Source organism: Dama dama, chromosome X (assembly GCF_033118175.1).
Source record: "Dama dama isolate Ldn47 chromosome X, ASM3311817v1, whole genome shotgun sequence".
Lineage (NCBI taxonomy): Eukaryota > Metazoa > Chordata > Mammalia > Artiodactyla > Cervidae > Dama > Dama dama.
Genome location: NC_083714.1, coordinates 8,357,335 through 8,384,029, shown reverse-complemented (window position 1 = coordinate 8,384,029; position 26,695 = coordinate 8,357,335). Strand labels below are relative to the sequence as shown.

The following is a 26,695-nucleotide window of genomic DNA, read 5'->3' as shown; positions in this document are numbered from 1 at the left end:
TAACACAAAGCTCATTTTATAATAAAGTGTTGAATATCTCATATAAGTGAATACTGAACTGAAAGTGAAAAACAGAATGGCTATCTGGGTATAGAATTTTGATAAGCGTTATTGGTTGTTTACCCTCATGATCAAGTAGCTGAGTGGGAGCTTCAGATTACTGCCACGGCCTAGCATCATGAGAGGGGATTGCACCACATATTGCTAGCCTGGAAAAACATCAAAATTGAAAATTCAAAGCATGGTTTCTACTAAATGTTTATTGCTTTCACACCAGCATAAAAGTCAAAAAGTCAAACCATTTTAAGTCAGGGACCATCTGTATACTAAAAAAACAATAAATTGTACATTAAAGGGTGGATTTTATGGTATGTGATTTATATCTCAGTAAAAAAAAAATTAAGCTTGAAAGAAAAAGAACTGAACAAGATATGCCAGACAAGTATTCACCAAAAGAAAGATACAGTTGCTATGTTACTATCACTGTATAAGTCGACTATAAAGCACAAGCACACAGATGAAGAGAACAAACATATGGACACCAAGGGGAGAAGGCGTAGGTGGGATGAATTGGGACACTGGGGTTGACATATATACACTGCTGCTGCTGCTGCTGCTAAGTCGCGTCAGTCGTGTCCGACTCTGTGCGACCCCATAGATGGCAGCCCACCAGGCTCCGCCATCCCTGGGATTCTCCAGGCAAGAACAATGGAGTGGGTTGCCATTTCCTTCTCCAATGCATGAAAGCAAAAAGTGAAAGTGAAGTCACTCAGTCGTGTCCAACTCTTCACAACCCCATGGATTGCAGCCCACCAGGCTCCTCCGTCCATAGAATTTTCCAGGCAAGAGTATTGGAGTGGGTTGCCATTGCCTTCTCCAGACATAGATACACCACCATGTATAAAATAGGTGACTAATGAGAACCTACTGTATAGCATGGGGAATTCTACTCAGTGCTCTGTGGTGATCTAAACAGGAGGGAAATCTAAAAATGAGTTGATATATGTATACATATAACTGTTCATGTATAAGTGAACAATGCAAAGAAATAGAGGAAAGCAATAGAATGGGAAAGACTAGAGATCTCTCCAAGAAATGAGTGGATATATGTATACATATAGCTGTTCATGTATAAGTGAACAATGCAAAGAAATAGAGGAAAACAATAGAACAGGAAAGACTGGAGATCTCTCCAAGAAAATTAGAGATACCAAGGAAACATTTCATGTAAAGATGGGCACAATAAAGGACAGGAAGAGTATGGACCTAACAGAGTCAGAAGATATTAAGAGGTGGCAAGAACACACAGAACTGTACAAAAAAGGTCTTAATGACCCAGATAACCATGATGGTGTGATCACTCACCTAGAACCAGACATCCTGGAGTGTGAAGTCAAGTGGGCCTTAGGAAGCATCACTATGAACACAGCTAGTGGAGGTGATAGACCTCCAGCTGAGCTATTTCAAATCCTAAAAGACGCTGCTGCTAAAGTGCTGCACTCAATATGCCAGCAAATATGGGAAACTCAGCAGTGGCCACAGAACTGGAAAAGGTCAGTTTTCAGTCCAATCCCTAAGAAGGGCAATGCCAAAGAATGTTCAAACTACTGAACAGTTGAACTGATCTCACACACTAGCAAAGTAATGCTCAAAATTCTCCAAGCAAGGCTTCAACAGTACATGAAATGAGAACTTCGAGATGCTCAAGCTGGATTTAGAAAAGGCAGAAGAACCGGAGGTTAAATTACCAACATCCATTGGATCATAGAAAAAGCGAGAGAATTCCAAAAAATATCTACTTCTGCTTCATTGACTACATTAAAGCCTTTGACTGTGTGAATCACAACAAACTATGGAAAACTCTTCAAAAGATGGGGATACCAGACCACCTTACCTGCCTCTTGAGAAAACTGTATGCAGGTCAAGAAGCAACAGTTAGAACCAGACATGGAACAATGGACTGGTTCCAAATTGGGAAAGGATTATGTCAAGGCTGCATATTGTCACCCTGCTTATTTAACTTATATGCAGTATACATCATGCAAAATGCCAGGCTGGATGAAACACAAGCTGGAATCAAGATTGTTGGGAGAAATATCAATAACCTCAGATATGCAGATGACACCACACTTATGTCTGACAGCAAAGAGGAACTAAAGAACCTCTTGATAAAAGTGAAAGAGGAGAGTGAAAAAGCTGGCTTAAAATTCAGCATTCAAAAAATGAAGATCATGGCATCTAGTCCCATCACTTCATGGCAAATAGACGGAGAAACAATAGAAACAGTGACAGATTTTATTTGCCTGGGCTCCAAAATCACTGCAGATGGTGACTGCAGCCACGAAATTAAAAGACGCTTGCTCTTTGGAAGAAAAGCTACGATCAACCTAGACAGTGTATTAAAAAGCAGAGATGTTACTTTGCCGAGAAAGGCCTGTGTAGTCAAAGCTATGGTTTTTCCAGTAGTTGTGTACGGATGTGAGAGCTGGACCATAAAGAAGGCTGAATGCTGAAGAATTGATGCTTTTGAACTGTGTTGTTGGAGAAGACTCTTGAGAGTCCCTTGGACTGAAAGGAGATTCAACCAGTCAATCTTAAAGGAAATCAATCCTGAATATTCATTGGAAGACCTGATGCTGAAGCTAAAACTCCAATATTTTGGCTACCTGATGTGAAGAACTGACTCATTTGAAAAGACTCTGATTCTGGGAAAGATTGAAGGCAGGAGGAGATGGGGACAACAGAGGATGAGATGGTTGGATGGCATCACTGACTCGATGGATATGAGTTCAAGCAAGTTCCAGGAGACGGTGAAGGATAGGGAAGCCAGGAGTACTGCAGTCCATGGGGTCACAGAGTTGGACACGACTGAGCAATTGAACAACAAGCCTCAACTGAGGAAAAAGCAACTGGGCCTCTACTCAGAAAATCACGTGAGGCAGGCTTGGCTCCCTGGCATGAGGGGAACTATAGAACTCTCAGTGGGGCCTGGGGGGGGTGGAATCTAGAGATGAGATTTTTATATTTATCAAGAGAGGCCAGATAGGGTTGAAAAATACTGGAAAACTCTCTTCAAGCAAAAATCTAATCTTGTCACTATCCTACCTACAGCCCTCCAGTAGCTCCACAGTGCCCTCTTGAGAAAGTTCACTTTTTCTGGCCAATCTCTGAACCACTTTTCACAACCACCTTCAAGAAATCAAATCAGGTTATTTGCTTCTTCCTGAAACACTCCATACTCCATGTCTTGCCCACCTGAGGAGACAGGGATGGAGACAAGGATACCTGGGCAGAGCTGGTGTTGGGTAGAGAACATGGCTGCTGTGGGACCACCCAGTGGCTGGTAGGAAAGAGCTAGGCTTCGAGTCCTGACAGAGGGCCTGGCTTGGCCCCTTCATCTCCTCAACTGGTCTGCTTCTCTCCTAGACTCCCTCACAGAGCCCTGTTCCATCCACCACTGCCAACCTTCATCTTTCCTGTCCTTCTTCAGTTGCCTTGATACTGGCTCCCTCCATTTCTTGCCTTGCCCCCCAACACGGTCCCCCAGAAGTGTCAGCCCTGCCCCACTTCCCAGTAGCCCTTCACAGTGAACCCCAGGGGTTAACCCCACTACCCAGGTTCCTATTTCACAAAGAATTAACTCAGTGAAATAGAGGCACAGAGGATGTTAAAGGCAAGAGAACCACTTGCAAGGCTGAGACTCCAATCCAGGGTGCCCCCCTAGCCCAGAGTTCTTCCTCTGTCCTCACACCAACAATTTGCACTCACCAAAGGAAAGGTAGAGAAGAGTGCCACCATCTTCTTCTCAGTCCCCATATGGCCTTCCTATTCCCAGGGAGCCATCCTCCTTGCCCAGAGGCCAGCAGGAGGTCGAGCACAAGGCTGTGTGACCTTAGCTCAGTTTTATGGCCTCTATGCCTTGGTCAAGAAGCAACAGTTAGAAATGGACATGAAACGACAGACTGGATCCAAATTGGGAAAGGAGTACGTCAAGGCTGTATATTGTCACCCTGCTTATTTAATGTATATGCAGAGTATGTCATGTGAAATGCCAGACTGGATGAAGCATAAGCTGGAATCAAGATTGCCAGTAGAAATATCAATAACCTCACATATGCAGATGACACCACCCTTATGGCAGACAGTGAAGAAGAGCTAAAGAGCCTCTTGATGAGAGTGAAAGAGGAGAGTGAAAAATCTGGCTTAAAACTCAACATTCAAAAAACGATAATCATGGCATCCAGTCCCATCACTTCCTGGCAAATAGATGGGGAAACAATGGAAACAGTGACAGACTTTATTTTTATTTTCTTGGGCTCCAAAATCACTGCAGATGGTGACTACAGCCATGAAATGAAAAGACACTTGCTCCTTGGAAGAAAAGCTATGACCAACCTAGATAGCATATTAAAAAGCAGAGACATAACTTTGCCAACAAAGGTTCGTCTATGCAAAGTTATGGTTTTTCCAATAATCATGTATGGATGTGAGAGTTGGACCATAAAGAAGACTGAGCACCGAAAAACTGATGCTTTTGAACTGTGGTGTTGGAGAAGACTCTTGATAGTCCCTTGGACTGCAAGGAGGTCCAATCAGTCAATCTTAAAGGAAATCAGTCCTGAATATTCATTGGAAGGACTGAGGCTAAAGCTGAAACTCCAGTACTTTGGCCACCTGATGCGAAGAACTGACTCATTGGAAAAGACCCTGATGCTGGGAAAGATTGAAGGCAGGAGGAGAAGGGGATGACAGAGGATGAGATGGTTGGATGGCATCACTTGACTCGATGTACATGAGTTTGAGCAAGCTCCAGGAGTTGGAGGCCTGGCATGCTGCAGTCCATGGGGTCGAAAAGAGTCGGACACGACTGAGTGACTGAACTGAACTGATGTGTTGGTCCACCCGTATGCAAAGTGGGGCTGATGCTCATGAGAATGACTACCTCATAGTCGAGGCTGGAGTTAATCCAGGTGCCTGGATTAACACAGTAAGTACTCAATAAAAACTCATCACTGAGCTAACTCTTCTGATCAGAGAAGGGTGAGGAACATGTCTCTTTTGTTCTACTTCTATGTCCCTTCAGGCAGCACCAAACCACCATGTTCAAAGCCAATCTTGCTGTCTCTCCCCCAAACCCACCCCAGCTGAACCCCTCTTGGTGAATGGTTCCATGGGCCACCTCAGACCTCCTCTCCTTCATTCCCCACCCTCAACCCATCACTGACTTCTGAAGAGCTCCCAGGACCACTGCCCTAGTCTCCCCATCCCCAGGGAGGCTCCCCAGGTTGAGCATCCCCGAAACTCCTGACACCCAGGGGTTTGCTCCAGGACAGAGCATGTGACCCACCCTGGGCAGCCCAGAATGAGGGAGACAGTTTCATCTCGTCTCACCCACAGGGGCGCCCCTGTCCATCACCAACTCCAAAGCCTTGCTCAAACTCTTGTCCATCAAGTCAGTGATGCCATCCAACCATCTCATCCTCTGTCGTCCCCTTCTCCTCCTGCCTTCAATCTTTCCCAGCATCAGGGTCTTTTCCAATGAGTCAGTTCTTCACATCAGGTGCCAAAGTACTGGAGTTTCAACTTCAGCCTCAGTCCTTCCAATGAATATTCAGGACTGATTTCCTTTAGGATGGACTGGCCAGTCCTTTGATCCCAACTCCCAACTCACAGAAGCTCAGCACCTGCCCAGTGTGGACAAGGGCGCTGTCTGGCTCCCACCCCAACGCTGACTCATCACTGGCCAGAGACTCCCCCAAGCCAGGCTCCAGTCTGACAGGTCCCTCCAGTAGCAGCCCCAGCGCCTGAGCACCTGCTATTCCCTGAGCCCGGAAATGCTCCCACGGCCTGGGTGACCCAAAGCTTTCTTTTCACAAACTGCTCCTAAGATGGGAAGGGCTTGGAGGGATGAAGGGAAGGGTGCCACCTCTGCCTGACTCGCAGGAGGGCAAGATTTGGGGGAGACAGTGATTCTGAGCAGCTGCCCCAGGTGCTGAAGGATCAACAGGGTGGGGGGAAAATGTGACCGTGGCGCCACCTGCTGGCTGGAGGTCAAATTGCACCGTATCTCCCTGTGGCCCGACTTCCCTGGTGGCTCAGACGGTAAAGCACATGCCTACAATGCGGGAGACCAGGGTTCAATCCCTGGGTCGGGAAGATCTCCTAGAGAAGGAAATGGCAACCCACTCCAGTATTCTTGCCTGGAGAATCCCATGGACAGAGGAGCCTGGTGGGCTACAGTCCATGGGGTCACAAAGAGTCGGACACGACTGAGTGACTTCATTTCACTTCCCTGCTGCTGGAGCCAGGGCTCTGACTCCTCAGTGAGGACGAGGGGGCAACCTGGGCTGGATATCTCTGAGGGAGCGCCATTTCTTCTGGAAGGCTGGCTCTGGTGTGCTAGCTCAAGCCTCCAGGAGCAGCCAGCGGCTACTCTCTCCTGCATCTGAGGAAGCCCACTCCCTCTGCTGCAGGGCCTTCTGCATAAAGGCAGGCACCCTTGACCTGCGGGCCCAGCGCTTGGCACACACTACAGGCCCCATCAATTTGGACAGCAAAATGAGACAGCGTGAGTGCACTGGGGAGACAGTGTGAACAACCGAAATCAGGGAAGGGGGGCCAGTGAAGTGGACGTCCAAGGGGGCAGGATAGTTCTTGACAAGGCCCCAAGTGGCAGGCAGGCCAGGGTGTTGGAGGTTAAGAGGCCAAGCTCTGGAGACCTGGCCACGGTCCCTTGGGCTGTTGGCAGCTGGTGTGGTGGGACCTCAGTGTTTGACCCTGTTTGACCCTGAAGCCTGGAGCAAAAAGTGCCCGTGGCAACAGAGGACGAAGCTGCCTATGCCCTCAGGACTTGCCCTGGGGCTCAGGGGCCCGTGGGCAGATGTACATGGAAGGTAGTGAGTGGGGAGAGGAGAAAGCCAGAGAAGGCACTTGGGGTTTTGGAAGCAGCAGGCAGGCATGCCCTGTTCCAGCCCCACCCCCGAGCCCCAGGCCAGTCCTGCTCTGGGCTTTCTCACTGCCTCCTTTCAGGGCCCAAATGTCAACACGGAGAAGCGTCTTCATCAGGTTCTGCAGTGGCTGGACAGGGCGGAGCTCCAGAGGCTGGCCTTGATGGGCCCAGAGCCTGGTCCTGCTCAGGGCGTCTCAGGCTAGCACAGAGCGGTGGGGCAAAGGGGTGGCCCGCTCACCCAGAACTTAGGGTGCTCCCTCTGCCCCAGATGGGGCCAAGGTCCTCAGAGTCTTCCCATGATAAGCACAAACAGGGCAAAGGCCCTGTGGAACCTGGAGCCCAGGTGTGCCGAAGCCACGACCCAGCACACAGTGGGGGCCCCAGTGCAGCCCTCTACTGACCAGGGGCTCCTGCCTCAGCCTTGGATACCGAGGCGGGAGAGCCTTTGCCTACAAATACAGGGCGTGCACTGTCCATTCAGGGCCCCAGGAAGCAGGGGAAGGAATGGAGAGTGGGCAGAAAATGTCCCGGGACTCTGGTTGCCCCTGAGCCCGACCCAGCCCATCCCTGGAGGCCTGGAGACAGCCCTCCCCGCCTCCCACCCCCGCTGCCAGCAGGAGAGGCACCCATTCTCTCCCAGGGCCCCAGAGTCACATGCAGGCCAACCCCGACTGGTGGCCCCGCTGGCCCTCTGGGCTGCCTCTTGCTGGCACTTTGGAGAGTAGGGACAGGAAATCCTTGGCCCGCCGGGCGCTTGTGTGTGAAAGCTCGGGCAGTGATGGGCCAAGTCTCGTGGCAGTGGACCTGCCTCCTTGATTTCCTTCCCGTGGAAGACATCCAGCCCCCTCCACCCTCGCCCTGCCACCCCTCATCCCTCCTTCCAGTTCACCACTGCCCACTGCTCTGTCTGTCTTTATTGATTTGGGGGAGACTGGGGCAGGTGGGGGATCCGGAGGGCCACAACACAAGCAGGACCACCCACAGCGAAGCACAGAACACGCGCGGGCTGGACACCCCTGGGGCCTCTTGGCTCGTAGCTGGGGTGTGGTGGCAACAGAGGAGGGGAAGTCTGCAAACACCCCACCCCAGCGCCATGCACCCCACCCAACAGGACTCGAACTCTCCCTGCGGCGACCCGCCCTGGGCTGACGGGGTGGGGTGTGTGGAGCAGGGGGGTCTGAGGGTCCATGCACTCAGCCTGGGCACCTGCCTGGAGGAGAGGGGAGGAGAGAAGCACAGGAAAGCTGACGCTGAGGAGGCCCCCCATGGCCTGCCCTGTGCCCCCAGACTCCAGCCAAGGCTCTCAGCACAGGTGCCCACTGGGGCCTGACAATCAGCCCCTCAAGTATCCAGGCCGGAAGCATGGCCTGACTCCCCACCTCACTCTCATCCCTTTCTCGGGGACCCCGCCCCCGCCCCCCCCCCACCCCTGTCTGCACTCTCTGCCCTCAGCCCACTGAGCTCTAGGCCGCCCGAGGCCTGCCACTTCTGGAGTTCACCAAGGAGCCATCTCCCAGCATGTACCTGGCTGTCACCACTCGGGGGGCTGGCCAGTCGGGAGGCCCGGGTGGCTGCGGCTCATCACCCTTCTTCCAGAGACCTCCTCACCCTCCGGGCTCTGCCCCAACTTGCGGATGTGGCGGAGGAAGGAGGTAGCATTGAATGCGCGCTGCCAGGAGAGAGGGGTATCAGGCCACCACGTCTCGGGCCCAAGACTTGGAGGCCCATAAAGAGGTCCTCTAAGACTTGCAGGCCCACAAAGGTCACTGGCCGCCCAGACCATCCTCCTGAGGCTGACGGAAGGAGCAGCCAGCCTTGAGCCGGTTCCCCCAGGTCCCTGTCCACGCTGACCTTCCAGTGATTCCGAGCAAAATTCTTCTGGATCTGCTCACTGACAGAGCCCAGGATGTCCTTGTCAAAGGCTGTATCCCCAGAGATCCTAGGGGGCAGCCGGAGGTCAGTGGCAGTGGGGGTTCTGAAGGTTCCCCCTGGACAGTTCAGCAGGGGTCCCACTCACCAAAGATGCTGTAAGGCCTGCTGGCAGGTGAATCTCTTCTGAGGGTCTCGCTCCAGAAGGTGCCGGATGAAGTCTTTGGCTGGAGCCGGGAAGCCAGATCAGGCTGGGGTCAGTCCCCCACGTCCCCACGGGCCCTCGTCCCTACCCGCCTCCCTGAGCTCTGGATCAGCCTCAAGTTCACCTGATTCTGAGATGTCATCCCAAAAGGGAGAGTCAAACTCGTAGCTGGCCCTCAGGATCTGGCTGAAGAGTTCAGGGTCGCTCTCATCATAGAAGGGGGGGTACCCACACAGCCTGGCACCCAGAGATGAATCAGCCAGCTGTCCAAACCTCCCCAACCCAGCCGGGGGCAGGCAGGCAGAAGAACCTTCCCAGTGGTCACTCACAGGATGTAGGAGATGACACCCAGGGCCCACACATCTACAGCCTTCCCATAGGGTTTCTGCTCCAAGAGCTCCGGGGCTGGAGGCCAGAGACAGACAGACGCACACTGTGCCTTCAGTGCAGCTTAGTGGACCCACCGCCTGCCCTGCCCCTGGCACCACGGCACCAACAGGGTCCCCTGCCCCCTCCCCCGGCTCCCCGCGGAGCCTGGGGGCACCCCCTCACTCACCCACATAGCCTGGGGTCCCACAAGCGGTGCCTAGCATGTTACCAGCCTGGATTTTGGAGAGGCCGAAGTCAGAGACCATGATCTTGGAGTCCTCGAAGGGGGTGGCGTAGAGGAGGTTTTCAGGCTGTGATGCACAGATGGCAGAAAGAACGGCAGGTCAGCCCTGGAGCAGCTCTTGGAGCTGGGTGCCTTCAGGTTCCCCAGATCCCTGGCACAGGGACACCGGGCAAGCCCCAGGTGGGCAGGCACCTTGAGGTCTCGGTGCACGATGCCCAGGCTGTGCAGGTAGGAGACAGCGCCAAGGACCTGGCCCACCAGGTGGCTAGCGTCCTTCTCCGTGTAGGAGCCACGCTCCATGATTCGATCGAACAGCTCACCCCCTGTCACCCTGAGGAGAGCAGCAACTCAGCACACCCAGGTCCCCCCTGGGCCCCAGCTTACCACCCAAACCAGGCGCCCCCCACCCCACCCCGCCTGACCCTGCCCTCCTCACAGCTCCATGGCCAGATAGAGGTGGGAAGGGCTCTCATGGACATCTTCCAGAGCCACGATGTTGGGGTGGCTGACCCTGCAACGGCACAAAGAAGTCCCCTGTGGGCTGCCACTGGGAAGCCCAGCAGCTTCTTTACTTCCTCCCGGCCCAGTCCAGTCAGGCAGAGCCCCAGGACAGGCCTTTCTTGAGGCCACGAAGGAGGTGGGGTTGGGGGAGGGGAGGCGCTCCAGCCCAGAATACTCCCCGGACCGGCGGGGCGCACACCTGCGGAGCACCGCGATCTCATTTTCCACCAAGGCCTCCTTGCCTCGAAGAGCCTTCTTGGGGATGCACTTGAGAGCGACAAGGTGTGAGGAGCCGCGCTCCTGGGCCAGGACCACCTCGGAGAAAGCGCCCCTGCGGCAGAGAGGCAGGCAGGCAGGGAGGGAGAGGACAGGAAAGGACCCCCTGAGCTGAAGGAGATGGGGAGGCCCTCTCGGTCCCATGGCACCCTCCCCCCACCCGACGCAGACACACAAATTCCCTTAGACACACACACACACTCACGAGCCGAGCTTCTCCCGGATCTCATAGACGCTGCTGATATCCTCCGTCTGTTTCTTGAGCAGCAGCATATCTGGGGGTGCAGGGCGAGGTGGGGGGAGGCTCCCCGGGGCGAGGGGCAGCCCCGGCCTCCAATCCCAGACTCAGCAGTGCCCCCAGGGCGCCCTCAGCGACAGCCTCAGTCCGGAAACCCGGTCCCGCACACCCTCCCTCAGCCCGGCCCGGCCCGGCCCGCCCCTCCCCCACCGTCCGGGTCCGCACTCCCAGGCGGACGCCGACCCTCCTCCCCGCTCCCGCGCACGGCCACCCCCGACAGCGCCCAGCGCCCAGACGCCCCCTCTCCGCCCCTACACCCCCTAGTCAGCCGTGATCGGCCGCCTTCCAGAAGGCTCCGTACCCCTTCCCCCCTCCCCGGGCCGCTCGCCCCGCCACCGCTCCCGCTCACCCCCAGGCCTAGACCTGCCACCCACGACCCCCCTCCCCGCCGAGGGCTCCGACCCGCCCGAGATGCACCTGCGACCCCGGCGCACAGCCGCCCGCCACGGCTACCTACGCGGCGGCCCAGCGCAGCCCAGCCCCGCGGCGCCTCGCGGCGGGAGGGACTCGGCAGCCCGGGCCTCCCGCGTCCGGAGCTGCGTGGGCCGCGCGCGTGCCGGCAGGGGGCGCGCTGGGTGTGACAGGTGTGCGCGGCGCCAGCTACGGCCCGAGCCCCTGCGCGCGTCCCCCTGCCTGCGCGCGCCCCCCCCCCCCTCCGCCAGCCCGCGCCCCGCTTGGGCGCGCGCCCGTTGCGGACCTGGGGCCCCAGTGAAGCCCCAGCGCCGCCCCTGGGCAGTGGCCGCCACGCCAAGCCCCCCTCCCGCGCCCCGGCAACCCCGCCTCCTCTGTGCACGGCCCTGTGTGTGGCCCGCTGGCAGCCGAGCACACGGCCGTGGCCCTGCAGGGCGCCTTGTAAGGCAATCGGCCCACGCCGGCCGCCCCCGCCTCCTTCCTTGGTCATTTGTGCGGGTTCCTGCTGGCTCCAGAAACCACCACCCCCCGACCCCCGTCGGCAACCTGACGGGGTCAACCCCAGGGCCTTTGCACCACCACCGCGGCAGCCATGCAGAAGTTTCTTCACCCACATGTTGCCCTTGGCTCTTCGCCTGCCTTCAGGTCTCCCGCTCTACCGTCCTCTCCGACGACAGGCCGTCCAGACTGATTGGCCGAAAACAGCTTCCCGCCCTCGCCCCAGCCTTGCCACTGCCGCTTCTGGCAGCCCTGGCCTGAGCCCGCCTGGGCACTCAGGTGGGGACAGCACCAGCCTCCTCGCTGGGGTCCCCTGCCCTCTGATTACACCCTTACCCTCTCTGACTGGCCCCTTCTCCCCCGCCCCCACCCCAAGCCGCTGGAGCATGCCTTTCCTTGAGATCTGGCCAACCATGAGTTCCAAACCCTGCTGGGGCACTTTGTGTCACTGCAAACCAAAGCAGGAATCCTTCAGGGGGCCCAGGGTTCTGCAGGATGGGTCCCTCTCCCCCATCAATGCTCTGGCCGCTCTCTACACACTCTGCCCCTTGCTCTAGCAGCTGTGGCCAGCTTCAGCCACACTGGCTTCTTAACTGCTGCTCAAACATGCCACCCAGGCACGTGCCCTAGGGCTTCTGCACTGGCCCTTGCCAGCCTTGCGCCTGGAATACTCTTCACTCAGGCATCTGCTTGGTTGGTTCCCTCATTCCATCAGGTCTCAACTTGAATGTTACTTCCTCCAACAGGCCTCAACTGTCCCCCTCCAACACGTTCTGTAAAACGTCACCCTGCCTGCCTTGTCTGAAGAGCATACATCTCAGCAAAGCATCCATTCCCAGAGAGTGTCTCTGCCGACCTGGCCCAGGAGAATCACTTAGGAAGTTAAGTGCTGGGTGACTGAATCCAGTCCTTCATCCGACAGTAAGTAGATTTGGCCCATCCAGTCTCATCTCAGTTCTGACACTCCTCCCAGGGGGTCCAGGTCCCACCAAGGATGGGGACGACAGGTGTCCTGGCTGTTGACAGGAGGGCACCCACACAGGCCAGTGTTGCAGGGCCTTCAAGGAATCTCAGGGTCTGGGAGTATCCCACTGAATCTGTCCTCTAGGTGTCTGTAGGCCCTCAGTCTGACACAAAGTGTTCAAGAGGGTCCACGGGGCAGGCAAAGGTTTTTAAAACTCTCTCTCAAGACCCCTGGCGGTCCAGTGGTTAAGACCCCACTGTTCCAGTGGAAGGACATGGGTTTGATCCCTGGTCAGGGGAAACACAAAGATCCCACACACCATGCGGGCCAAAAGATAAAAAAATCAAAATCGTCTCTCCATAACTCAATGCTTGCATATCCTCTGTTCGAAAGAGGGGGTCTCGGTGCTCTGTGACAACTGAGAGGGTGAGCTGGGATGGGAGGTGGGAGGGAGGTTCAAGAGGGAGGGGGACATATGTATACCTATGGCTGATTCATGCTGATGTATGGCAGAAACCTACACAACATGGTAAAGCAATTATCCTCCAATTCAAACTACATTTTAAAACCTGGGGGTCGGGGAACACCCTCTTAAGTTCGCTTTCTCAACTGCCTCTCTCAATTCCCTTGAGAAGGCTCCAGGGGCCTCAGCACTTGGCAGCCTGGGCCCCCCTCCCAACTGCTCTGATCTGTGCACAGGGTTTCCTAGAGTCTCCACCTAAAAGATGAAAAAATGAGGAACAGAGCCAACAGTGAAACCCACCTCATGCTGGCAGGAAGTACTATTTGTTTTTGGACACTTGGACTAATTGACACAGAAACCACATCTTACTTGCTTGTTTCATAATTACACATCCACATGTCTAATCCACTGCCCCCGTGGTCACAGGTCCTAACAAGAAATGTAATTAGTGTTTTGGAGAAGTACAAGGATGGGTGAATAATAAAAGGCGGCCTGCGTGAAGAAGGACCACAAAGGAGGGGCAGCAGATGGAAAGGGGAGGCAGGAAGAAAAAGAACCACCTCTAAAGGGCCTGCAGCATGAAAATCACCTGTGGAAGTGGAAAAAGTGATCTCATAGTTTTTGTTTGAAATCTACTATTTACATGGAGAAGGAAATGGCAGCCCACTCCAGTGTTCTTGCCTGGAGAATCCCAGGGATGGTGGAGCCTGGTAGGCTGCCATCTATGGGGCCACACAGAGTTGGACACGACTGAAGCGACTTAGCAGCAGCAAGTTTATAAGGCAGTCTAAATTATAGAACCTATCACTAACCACTTATTAGACATTTCTGTTTGAATGTTTCAAAGTGAACTCATGCGAAACACACCTGAACGTACGTTCTTGTCTTTGCTTCTCTCTTCTCTCCCCATCTGCCTGTCTTGTTTAGTGGAACTGCCGTATCTCAAAGCATCAGACTGAAAACACTAGGGTCTTCCTTGTCCTTCTCACCTTTTCTGATGGTACCTTCTTCCTCAAAAGCTTCCATGATCCCACTTTCCAGCTGAGTCTAGTTATGCAGAAATCTCCAGGTCCTTCAGTAGCTGGCTACCCCTCCCCTAAAAATTGGATTTAAGACAATCTCTCCAGAGCTTATGTTCCTCTATTTGTGTAGAACTCTTCCTTTACTCTTGAGGCCATGATTTTCCACTTCTAAGCCTTCATTTGCCTGACTACTGACCCCCAAATGTCCTTCAAAGTCTGCTGCATTTATCCAAATGTTCTCATTTTTCTAATCCCAGTGTAAGCTCTACCTCCTGCAGGATGCTCTCCCAGGTGAAGACAATGGATCACTTACTACTGGAAAAATATATATATACCATACCCTTAAAAAAAAAAAAAAGAAATCTACTATTTACAATACACCGGAAATTATACCTTCACGACTGTTGAAACATCTGTTGAAATACTGTAGATGTCAACTTCACAATACATGTGTGTGTGTGTTATATGGTGGTGGGTAAAGAGCTTTTCAAAATCTTTTCAGGGGACCCCTTACAGAAAAATGAACTCAAGGTGGATTACAGACCTAAATGTAAAATGGCAAACATCTAGAAGAAAACATAGGAGAAAAATTTGTCTTACCTCGGGTTTGGTGATGAGTTTAGGGATGCAATATGGAAAGCATGGTCCATGAAAGAAAAAATGATACTTTGCACTGTATCAAACTGTGACGTTTGCTCTGTAGACAATGCTATTAAAATAATGAGAAAAGAAGAGAGAGACAGGGAGAAGACAAGCCACAGCCTGGGAGAAAATCTTTGCAAAAGGTATATCTGATATAGGACTGGTATCTAGAATAGATGTTGCTGTTCAGTCACTAAGTCGTGTCCAACTCTTTGGATCCCCATGGGTTGCAGCACACCAGGCTTCCTTGCCCTTCTCTATCTCCTGGAACTTGCTTGCTCAAACTCATGTCCATTGAGTCAGTGATGCCATCCAATCATCTCATCCTCTGTCATCCCATTCTCCTCCTGTCTTCAATCTTTCCCAGCATCAGGGTCTTTTCCAGTGAGTCAGTTATTCACATCAGGTGGCCAAAGTATTGGAGTTTCAGCTTCAGCATCAGTCCTTCCAATGAATATTCAGGACTGATTTCCTTTAAGACTGGTTTGATCTCCTTGCAGTCCAAGGGACTCTCAAGAGTCTTCAACACCACAGTTCAAAAGCATCAATTCTTTAGTGCTCAGCTTTCTTTATAGTCCAACTCTCACATCCATACATGACTAGTGTAAAAACTATAGCTTTGACTAGATGGACCTTTGTTGGCAAAGTAATGTCTCTGCTTTTTAATATGCTGTCTAGGTTTGTCATACCTTTTCTTCCAAGGAGAAAGTGTCTTTTAATTTCATGGCTGCCGTCACCATCTGCAGTTATTTTGGAGCCCAAGAAAATAAAAATAAAGTCTGTCACTGTTTCCATTGTTTCCCCATCTATTTGCCAGGAAGCGATGGGGCCAGATGCCATGATCTTCGTTTCTGAATGTTGAGCTTTAAGCCAGCTTTTTCACTCTCCTCTTTCACTTTCATCAAGAGGCTCTTTAGTTCCTCTTCACTTTCTGCCGAAAGGGTGGTATCATCTGCATATGTGAGGCTGTTGATATTTTTCCCAGCAATCTTGATTCCAGCTTGTGCTTCATCCAGTCAGGCATTTCGCATGATGTACTCTTGCATATAAGTTAAAAAAGCAGGGTGACAATATACAGCTTTGACATACTCCTTTCCCGATTTGGAACCAGTCTGTTGTTACATGTAAGGTTCTAACTATTGTTTCTTGACCTGCATACAGGTTTCTCAGGAGACAGGTTGGGTGGTTTGATATTCCCATCCCTGGAAAAATTTTCCACAGTTTGTTGTGATCCACACAGTCAAAGGCTTCCCTGTAGTCAATGAAGCAGAAGTAGATGTTTTTCTGGAATTCCTTTGCTTTCTCATTGAGTTATGCAAGACCCTTCACCATCTCAAGGTTGTGATCCATGAAAGGCTCAAAATAGATAAGGAACTCTGAGAATTGAACAGAACACAAACAACCCAATTTAAAGATAGGCCAAAACTAATAATAATAATAATAAAAATAAATTAAAAAAAAATAAAGATAGGCCAAAAATACCTAATTAAGGAAAAATACAGAGGGCAAATAAGCATATGAAAAGATGTTTAACATCATAGGTCATTTATACATTGCAAATTCAAATGATAAGACACCACTACATACCTATGATAATGGCCAAAATCCGGACCATGGACAACACCCATAGTGGCATGTAGAGGCTGTAGAGCAACAGGAACTCTGATTCCTGGAGTTTGCAATCTGGAGGGATTGCAAAATGGTGCAGCCACTTTGGAGGACAGCTTAGTGGTGTCTTACCAAATTAAATGCACTCTTACCATACAATCCTGCAACCACACCCCTTTGTATTTTCAGAGACAAACCAGGCACAGAAAAACCAGCACACAAATATTCACATCAGCTGTATTCACAATCAGCAAAATTTGGAAGCAGCCAACATGTACTTTCTTAGGTGAATGGATCAACGCACTGTGGCCCATCTGGTCAATGAAATACGATTCAATGATAAAGAGGAAAGAGCTATGCAGCCATGAAAAAAAAAAGCACAGATCTTAAATGCACATTGATAAGCAAAACAAGCCAGTTTGGGAAAGGCTGCATACTGTATGATTACATTTATATGATATTTCAGAAAAAGCAAAGCTACAGGCGGTAATAGATCAGGGATTGCCAGGGGTTTGAGAAGGTGGGTAGGGTTTGACTAGGGTAAGCCCAGGGTGTGTTTAGGGCCATGAAAATACTCTGCGTGATGATGCTGTCAACGGTAGATATATGACACCCTGCAGAAAACCGTCAAGTAGAAAGAGGGAGGAGGCTGGGAGATCCCAGGAAGTGATCCTCCGGGGCCCAAACCCTTTCTGTGTGCCTGTGTCTTTGATCACAGGAAACAGCATTCATTCAGCCTCCATGACCTTCCCTGAGTTCCAATGGGCAGATGCAAGCAGTTGTTCCTTAGGAGAGGGAGGGGATGTCACACCAGGGAGAAATAAACTGTTCAGAGCAGGCTTGGTGCAAGGTCTTGTTTCCCTGTCTACACAGAACAACATCTTTGAGCTGTCCTGCAGATTCTGGAAATCCCCTCTGGTACACTGCCCACAAAAAATGTAGACCCCAGATCAGTTGGACCTGAAGGTTGATAATCTTGATGCTTACTTACCTCACCACCATCAGAAGAAGGTCCAAAGGCTGATCCTGCTCTCTTTGAACAATTACTATAAAATTCCTCACTGTCTTCTCCAAGCTGGGACACACGGTTTTGAGGGCAGTAGTCTGCTATGTCCCCTTTTGCCTGGCAAAGCAATAAAGCTATCCTTTTCTACTTTTCTACTTTGGGATTCCCTGGTGGCTCAGACGGTAAAGCATCTGCCCGCAATGCCGGGTTCGATCCCTGGGTCAGGAAGATCCCCTGGAGAAGGAAATGGCAACCCACAAAATACTTTTGCCTAGAAAATGCCATGGATGGAGGAGCCTGGTGGGCTACAGTCCATGGGGTCACAAAGAGTCAGACACAACTGAGTGACTTCACTTTTCTTTCTTTCTTTCTACTTTACATGAAACTCTGTCTCTGAGACTCAATTCAGCTCCAGTGTGCAGAGAGGCTGAGCTTTCAGCCTCAGAATGAATGCAGACTGTGACAAAAAGAATCGACATAGGTTAGAAATGTACAAAACCATGTCAGTGAATAGGGGGTAGGGTGGAAAGGAGCTGATCTACGTCACTTTGGAAATGAGTGGCATCTGTCAAAAGCAAAGGCAGAAGGAGCAACATGTAAGCCCTTGGCTGTAGTTTCCAACATTGCTTCTCCTGAAGGTGAGGGTTAATAATTCTGAGCACTCTCTAGCTGCCTGCTGGAATTAGTCAGTTAAATACATGGAAGGCAAATGCTGGGAGCCAGTAGGAAGATACACACGAGCAGGGGCAAGTGCTAGAAGGATCCACTTAGAATTTCTATTTGTCCTTGACCAGTTAAGGTCTAAGTTACCCACCCTCTTTTGCAAGTTGTGCATTTTTTCAGCTTTATGTTATCATTATTATTATTATTATTATTTTGGCTGTGCAGGGGTCTTCGTTGCTGTGTGGGCTTTTCTCTAGTTGCAGCAAGTGGAGGCTACTCTCTAGTTGCGGTGTGCAGGCTTCTCATTGCGGTGGCTTCTCTTGTTGCTGAGCACGGGCTCTAGGGGGCGTAGGCTCGGTAATTGCAGCTCACGGGTTCTGCGATCACAGGCTCAGTGGTTGTGGCACATGGGCTTAGTTGCTCCACAGCAGGTGGGATCTTCCCAGACCAGGGAGCCAACTCACGTCCCCTGCATTTGATTATTTCTGGAGCCACACCTCTGGTCCTGTAAAGACTAGATTTAGAAAACAAGAAGATCTTTTTTTTTTTTTTTTTTTTTTTTTACATCAAACAATTGGGTGGCCACCTCAATGACATTAAAGGACTGACACACCCATTCACCTATATTGGCATGATTCAGTTTCCCTCATTTAGCTTAGGGGAGAAAGCCTCCCCCCAGATTCCTACCAGCTATGGTTAGCTATGGTTACAGGGCTTCCCTAGTGGCTCAGATGGTAAAGAGTCTGCCTGCAGTGCAAGAGACCCGCATTCGATCTCTGGGTCAGGAAGATCCCCTGGAGAAGGAAATGGCAACCCACTGCAGTATTCTTGCCTGGAGAATCCCATGGACAGAGGAGCCTGGTGGGCTACACTCCATGGGGTCGCAAAGAGTCAGACACAACAGAGCAACTAACATGGTTAGTTTAATCAGACAGGTGGCCTCCCATTTTGGTAACTTATCTATAAACTATTTATTTGAAGATCTTCCATGGGTTTAAAAAAATTCTCTGATGATGGCTCCCAGTTCAGCCTCATATCTGCAGAGACTGGCCAACAGCCTCACGTGGTCTTGTTTCTAAAAGTAGCCTGACAGCAGTAGCTCCACCAAAAATCTCAGCATCACACACAGTGGGGTTCCCTTGAGAATCGACCTGAGGTGGAGGGGAGACCCCCTCTGGCTTAAAACTGAGGCAGGCTCCCACAGGCAAGAACGATCGTTTCTCTTGGGGCGTGGTTTCCTTGTAAGGTTCTCCAAATTGGACTCTTGTCTCGAATTGAGTGAGCAAGTCCCTTCCCAGCAAGGGGAAGGCATGCTCAGGCCTGAGCAGAAACTGACGTGTGAAGGTATGACTTCCTAGCAAGCAGTTGAGGGTGGTAGGGGGCTTATTGCTTAGCTTTGGCTATCCATCGAGCCCCATTATCACACACGATCAGGAGGACCAGGGTCCAGGGAAATCAGTTAGCACAGAGTAGGTGGCCCTCATATCTGATAAGAAAATAACTGTCCTACCTGCCACGTCAAGTGTTACCTGAGGCTCCTCCAGACAAATGACCAGGTTTCCTTTTCGAGCCAGGAAGGGTCCTAGCCAGTCCCACTTCCAGTGGCCCTCTCGTTTTCATATCAGGCAGGGACCCAGTGGGCTTTTCCCATACAGAGGGCATTCATCCTTGCAATGGCCCTCTTGGCCACACTTCAATACTTTCTTGGCAAGACGGTGGCTCTGATCCTGGCTTCTTGAACTCTGGCCACACCATGGGCTTTTGTAAGGGAGGGTAACTCTGAGGTGGTGCAGGGGTCAGGGCTGCCCCCAGTAATTGTGCTTTTCATCCTTATTGTCCCTGAATCTGGTTTGTTTCTTCAACCTTATCGCTATCACTGAATACTCCAAAGGCCAAGTCCATGAGCTGATTCATGGGGACCTGGGGACTGCAGACGCCCAGATGAGGAGTTAGGGGGGATGATCTGGAAGACTGTCCCCTCTCAGAATCGGGGGAGGTGGGAATTCCCAGAGCTGGACTCATAAGGGGACTCTCCAAAACATTGGTCTCCTGTCAGGGAAGAAGCCATTTTGAAGGAGTTTGAGCCAGCCACGTCTGATGGGAGTTCTTTAGACCTGGATCTTAGATTAAGGACAGGAATTTGAACATATGGGACTCCCCTCCATTCCCCTTTCCTTTGACAAAATAGGTCCAGCTGCAAGATAGCGTTGTAACTCAATGACAATTTTCTGGCCAGATGTCTTGGTCCTCTAGTTTGTATTGGAGCCATACAGGATTACAAAAGAAAATTAATTTTTTTTCTTAAACCACACTGTCTAAATTTTCCCTGATTAGCTAATATGCATCCTAGCTAAGACTCTTTCAGGGGGTCTACAGTTGCTCCCATTTTGTTTAGGGTGTCATGACGACACAGGGGTCTGATGGATTCTGGCCAGATCCTGGTTATTCATCCTGGCACTTTGCCAGTGTCCTTGATAGATATCCCAGAAGCCTAAGAAGGGAGTGTGCTGCCAGGGATTTGAATGGGTGAAATGGGTGGACCTCCTTAAACATTCGAGACAGTGTTTCAGAGATAAGTCTTGATGGCAATTTTGTTGTTGTTGTTCAGTCACTAAGTCATGTCCAACTCTTTGTGACCCTGTGGAATGCAGCACACCAGGCTTCCCTGTCCTTCACCACCACCCAGAGTTTGCTCAAACTCATGTCCATCGAGTCAGTGATGTCATCCAATCATCTCATCCTCTATCATCCCCTTCTCCTCCTGCCTTCAATCTTTCCCAGCATCAGGGTCCTTTACAAGGAGTCAGTTCTTCACATCAGGTGGCCCAAGTATTGGAGATTCAGCTTTAGCATCAGTCATTCCAATGAATATTCAGGGTTGATTTCCTTTAGGATGGGCCGGTTTGATCTCCTTGCTGTCCAAGGGACTCTCAAGAGTCTTGTCCAGCACCACAGTTCGAAAGCATCAATTCTTTGGCGCTCAGCATTCTTTAAGGTCCAATTCTCAGATATGTACGTGACTACTGGAAAAACCATAGCTTTAACCAGAAAGACCTTTGTCAGCAAAGTGATATCTCTGCTTTTTAATACACTGTCTTAGGTGTGTCATAGCTTCCTTCCAAGGAGCAAAGGTCTTTTAATTTCATGACTGCAGTCACTGTCTGCAGTGATTTTTGGAGCCCAAGAACGGGATGACAGAGGATGAGATTGTTGGATGGCATCACTGACTCGATGGTCATGATTCTGAACAAGCTCCAGGAGTTGGTGATAGACAGAGAATCCAGGCATGCTGCAGTTCATGGGGTCGCAAAGAGTCGGACAGGACTGAGTGACTGAACTGAACTGAGAAAATAAAATCTGTCACTGCTTCCACTTTCTTCCCTCCTATTTGCCCTGAGGTGATGGGACTGGCTGCCAACCCGATCTTAGTTTCTAGAATGTTGGGTTTTAAGTCAGCTTTTTCACTCTCCTCTTGAAAGAAGAAAAGCTCTTTGCTTTCTGCCATTAGGGTGGTGTCATCTGCATATTTGAGTTTATTGATATTTCTCCAGGCAATCTTGATTCCAGTTTGTGCTTCAGCCAGCCCAGCATTTTGTGTGGTGTACTCTGCATATACGTTAAATAAGCAGGGTGAAAATATACAGCCTTGACATACTCCTTTCCCAATTTTGAACCAAAGTCCATTGTTCCATGTCCAATTCTAACTGTTGCTTCTCGACCTGCATACAGATTTCTCAAGAGACAAATAAGGTGGTCTGGTATTCCCATCTCTTGAAGAATTTTCCACAGTTTGTTGTGACTCACACAGTCCAAAGCTTTAGCATGGTCAATGAAGCAGAAGATGTTTTTCTGGAATTGCTTTGCTTTCTCTATGATCCAAGGGATGTTGCCAATTTAATCTGTGGTTTCTCTGCCTTTTCTAAATCCAGGTTGTACATCTGGAAGTTCTTGGTTCATGTGCTGTTGAAGCCTAGCTTGAAGGATTTTGAGCATTACCTTGCTAGCGTGTGAAATGAGCACAACCATACTGTAGTTTGAACAATCTTTGACATTGCCTTCCTTGGGCTTGGAATGAAAACTGACCTTTTCCAGTCCTGTAGTCACTGCTGAGTTTTCCAAATTGGCTCGTATATTGAGTGCAGCACTTTAACAGCATCATCTTTTAGGATTTGAAATAGCTCAGCTGGAATTCCATCACCTCCACTAACTTTGTTGGTACTAATGGTTCCTGAGGCCCACTTGACTTCTCACTCCAGGATGTCTGGCTCACCATTGTGGTTATCTAGGTCATTAAGATATTTTTTGTATAGCTTGTCTGTGGACTTCCCTGGTGGCTCAGATGGTGAAGAGTCTGCCTGCAATGCTGGAGACCAGAGTTCGATCCCTGGGTCAGGAAGATCCCCTGGAGAAGGAAATGGCAACCCATTCCAGTGTTCTTGCCTGGAGAATCCCATGGACAGAGGAGACTGGCAGGCTACAGTCCGTGGGGTCGCAAGGAGTTGGACATGACTGAGCGACTTCACTTTCACTTTTCTGTGCATTCTTGCCATCTCTTCTTAATCTCTCTCTCTCTTTTTTTTGTCTTAATCTCTTCTATGTTTCTGTTAGGTCCTTGCCATTTCTGTCCTTATCATGTCCACTCTTGCAGGAAATACTCCCTTGATATCTCGAATTTTCCTGAAGAGATCTCTTCAGGCCCAGTATCTCTTCAGGCCCAGTATAATTGGCCTGATCCCTGACAGTCCCTGACTCTGGGGATTTGGCAGAAAAGGTGTTTAATTAAGCATGGAAAACTGGGCTTGTGGCTGTCCAGCTATGAGAGAAAGAGTCTGTTTGGCAAAGGCAACCATGGGTTCCCTGTTGAGCACCCTAAATTTGCCAGGTTTGTTAGCCTGAGAAGGCCGCTTGGATTAGTGGGGGAGAAAAAACCCACCAGAGTCCCAGGGCCTAAATCCTTCAGAGAAGGAGGAAGGAGACCTAGGCTCTGAGTCAACTAGAGATTACCTTTATCACAGCCACAAAAGAGAAACAAATAGAGTTGAAGGGTAGGGCTGGTTCATAACCCACCAGGCAGTGATAACAACTCAAGGCTGAAGTTCCCCTCAGGATATGGACCTTGTGATGGAGAAGAGCCTCCCTCTCCTCAGAAGTAAAAGAGGCAACACCCATCTGCTGGGAAAGCTGGCTAAGAGGTTCAAGGATCAGGAGTAAGTCCAAGAAATCAGGAGACAAGGAAAACATAAGGGATATCCAAGATAGGAGGGAAGGTGTCCAACCACGACCATTCCCAGGAGAGATTCCTAAGCCCTCTGAGAAGGCGTTCACTCACAGCTTCCACTCAGGGGTATCCAGGTTCCCCTAAGAGATGCGAGTGGGGAACACAGTCCTCATTTCAGTGATACCATCAACGAGGGGGGTGAAATCAAGAGGAAGACTGGGTGGGACTAGGAAGGTGCACTTCCTAGCGTGGGAAGGGACTGTGACCCTCAAGAAGGTGGTGCTCGCCTACAACTTCTGTTTGTGGGTGCTATGAGGGCCTTAGTCCCAACAGCCCTCACAGGGGGCCAAGCTGCAAACCTTGAGGAAGCCTCAGAGAGTCCCCCAAGTTGTTCTTCATCACAGTTCCAGTGTCTAGGAACCAGACTGACACTGTGATCCAGTATGGAGTTGGAGTCAGGCCCAAAGAGCCACAGAGGGGAAACAACCCAATCGAGTCACCAGTGAGTGGGTTGGCCAAAAAAATTTCCTTGGGCTTTAAAGTCAAAATAAAAGACACATTTTTTCATTTTCACCATGAACTTTAATAAACAACATAGTCACCATTTTTTCCCACTAAAGAAAGAAAAAGTGAAGTTAATCAGTCGTGTCCGACTCTTTGCGACCCTGTGGACTGTAGCCTACCAGGCTCCTCTGTCCATGGGATTTTCCAGGCAAGAATACTGGAGTGGGTGACCATTTCCTTCTCCAGTGGATCTTCCTGACCCAGGGATTGGACCCAGGTCTCCTGCATTGTAAGCAGATGCTTAACTGTCTGAGCCACCATTTTTCAGGCACCTTCATAATTCCATCTTGCCGAAACAGTTTGGCTTTTTGAGCAAAGAACTATTTCCGGTTCCTTTTACAGTCTTCCAGGGAATTGAAATATTTTCCATGAAGAGAATTTTGTAAACACCGAAATAAATGGAAATCCAAAGGTGGGCTGTCTGGTGAATATAGTGGATGAATCAGAACTTCCCAGGCAGGCTGTGACAGTTTTTGCCTGGTCATCAAAGAAACATGTGATCTTGTAGTCTCCTGATGGAAGATTATGTGTTTGCTATTGACTTCAGTTGGTCTAATTGGGAGCAGTACTTGGAATTAATTGGTTTTCCGGAGGAGCTCATAATAGAGGACTCCCTTCCAATCCCACCATATATGCAACATCATCTTCTTTGGATGAACACCAGCCTTTGGTGTGGTTGGTGGTGGCTCATTTCACGGGCCCCACAATCTCTTCCATTCCACAATATTGTATAGTATCCACTTTCCATCCCCTGTCACAGTTTGGTTCCCCCCAACCCCTTGCCCCCTTAATTTATGTGAAACCCAAACATCAAAGTGACTAACATAATCAAGTTGGTGCAGATGCTTTTCAATGCTTGATTTGGATATTTTGAATATGTCATCTGTCTCGTGAATGGTGTAAAGTTAATTGTTCTCAGTTAAGGTCTCAGTTTGATCACTATCAACTTCAACTGGTCTCCCCAACCAAGGAGCATTGTCCAGGGAGAAATTTCCAGCATGAAACTTCACAAACCACTTTCTACACATTCAATCAGTCACAGCACAATTTTTTTTTTTTTTTTGCATTTCAGTTGCCTTTTTACCTTTGTTGAAATAATACAGCATAATATGCTGAAAATGTTGCTGTTTTTCTTCCATCTTCAATATTAAAATGGTTACACAAACGTTTACCGATTTTGATGCTTTTTAAAAAATGCTCACTGATATGATAGCTGTCACCAAAGAATCTAAAAGCATCGTTTTGAATGAAGTTAAAGACAACTAAGTGCTACTAGAACCAGCTTAGGGAAAAAAAACAAATGAACTTTTTGGCTTATCCCCTATTTGCCCCCATAATTAGGATGTCTCCATGGTTCTCTTGGTGAATCTTCTCGAGTCCAAAGAGATAGAGCAATAGGGGAGAATGAAAAAGATGAACGGAGAAAAGCCTCGGGCTCCTTCAGGGCCAGAGAACTGGTCTCTGCTAGATTCCACAGGCAGTGTCAGCCACCACCTGAGAGGCTACTTGAATCTACCTGGCTTGGGACAAATCCCAGCCACCCTCCACAGAGGAGAGCCACAGCCCAACAGATGGACTGAGATTATGCCCTTTGAGGTCCCACCATCAGGAAAGATGGTGCAGGAAAATGGGCCATAAGAGCATAGTCATGCCCAGGTCTCAGGTGAGGGTCCTTGGCTCTGTATAGGAAAGAATCCAAGAGTGAGCCAGAGTAAAGTGAAAGCAGGTTTACAGAGAGAAACATACTCCTTAGCTTCCCTGGTGACTCAGTGGTAAAGAATCTACCTGCCAATGCAGGAAACCCAGGTTCAATCCTTGGATAGGGAAGATCCCCTGGAGGAGGGAATGGCAACACACTCCAGTATTCTTGTCTGGACAATCTCATGGACAGAGGAGCCTGGCGGGCTACAGTCTTTGGGGTTGCAAAACATGGGGCACAACTTGGTGACTAAGCAGCAAACAACACACTCAATAGGCAGAATGTGGGGTGTCTCAGAGGTGACAGTGGTCCTGAAATATAGGTGCTTAGTTTTTAGGGGCTGGGTAGCTTCATAGGCTACCTAGGGGGAGGATTATCCCAACTATTTTGGAGAAGGGGTGGAAACTGACAAGAACTGAGCCATTGCCCTCTTTTTGGCCTTTTATAGTCAGCCTGTGAACTGTCTTGTCACCTGTGGGTGTGTCATTTAGTATGTTAATGCATTACATTGGGGCTCAAGGTCTACTGAAAGTAGAATCTTCTGCCATCTTGGAAGTAATCAGTTTTAACCAGTTTCTGTCATATCCTGCTTTTCTTTTTTTTTCTTTCTTTTTTTTAGTTCTACCACTTTATTGCTACCAACCCATCTTCCTCCACCCTCGTGCACACATGCTCAGTCATGTAATCCCATGGACTTCAGCCAGCCAGGCTCCTCTGTCCATGGACTTTTCCAGGCAAGAATACTGGAGTGGGTTGCCATTTCCTTCTCCAATATCCTGCTTTTCTTAATGGGTGTGTCATTCTTTAAGGATTATGCCTTGGTCCCTTTCTTCCTATCTGGGGAGCATAACCACCACTCATCAAGGGTGGGCCATGCACAGTGACTTAATTCCCAAGAGGACAGGATGAAAACAGGGACATCTCAGCCAGGTGACCGAGGTCAACACTGACAGTGGGAGTCATGTGGAAAGCATGGCGTCCTGCTGGGGTGTGATGAGAACGGCACTTCACTTCCATGGCCCTCCTCTCAATAACCATCACCCTGTCGTCCCGAGACATGAAAACCAGAAAAACTCCATGGAGTCCTCCAGGACCTCCTCCAGGATACCAAAAACGAGGACCGTCACAGCCCAGAGGAACCAAAGAAGGTGGAATGCCAATGCAGTGTGGGATCCTGGGGCAGAAAAAAGACATGAGGAAATATGAATAAGACCATGGACTGGAAC

At 50.1% G+C, this 26,695-nt stretch overlaps 1 protein-coding gene across 5 annotated transcripts; it reads right to left on the bottom strand.

Moving 5' to 3' along the window:
• Nucleotides 1–7,856: 7,856 nt before the first annotated feature.
• PNCK (pregnancy up-regulated nonubiquitous CaM kinase) lies at nucleotides 7,857–11,224 on the bottom strand. Of its 5 annotated transcripts, none has more exons than XM_061137917.1 (12): nucleotides 11,129–11,224; nucleotides 10,609–10,688; nucleotides 10,337–10,468; nucleotides 10,073–10,147; nucleotides 9,829–9,967; nucleotides 9,580–9,703; nucleotides 9,353–9,428; nucleotides 9,148–9,260; nucleotides 8,967–9,045; nucleotides 8,801–8,888; nucleotides 8,474–8,618; nucleotides 7,857–8,159 (listed from the first exon to the last, which is right to left on the bottom strand). In XM_061137917.1, the coding sequence occupies exons 2-11, from the start codon at nucleotides 10,641–10,643 to the stop codon at nucleotides 8,481–8,483; spliced, it is 999 nt and encodes a 332-aa protein (XP_060993900.1). In that variant the 5' UTR covers nucleotides 10,644–10,688; nucleotides 11,129–11,224; the 3' UTR covers nucleotides 7,857–8,159; nucleotides 8,474–8,480. The 5 variants fall into 5 exon arrangements, with proteins under 5 accessions (XP_060993900.1, XP_060993898.1, XP_060993902.1 ...); XM_061137915.1 differs by having other exon boundaries at nucleotides 10,619–10,688; nucleotides 11,129–11,218; XM_061137919.1 differs by having other exon boundaries at nucleotides 9,622–9,703; nucleotides 10,619–10,688; nucleotides 11,129–11,218.
• Nucleotides 11,225–26,695: the final 15,471 nt, after the last annotated feature.

Bases quoted from the DNA above. Each gene is read 5' to 3' on its own strand.
- PNCK (XM_061137915.1), bottom strand. From the start codon at position 10,686: ATGCTGCTGCTCAAGAAACAGACGGAGGATATCAGCAGCGTCTATGAG. The intron at 10,469-10,618 runs GTGAGTGTGTGT...TCTCTGCCGCAG, and splicing joins ATCCGGGAGAAGCTCGGCTC to GGGCGCTTTCTCCGAGGTGG. The intron at 9,046-9,147 runs GTGAACTTGAGG...TCCCGGCTCCAG, and splicing joins GGATGACATCTCAGAATCAG to CCAAAGACTTCATCCGGCAC.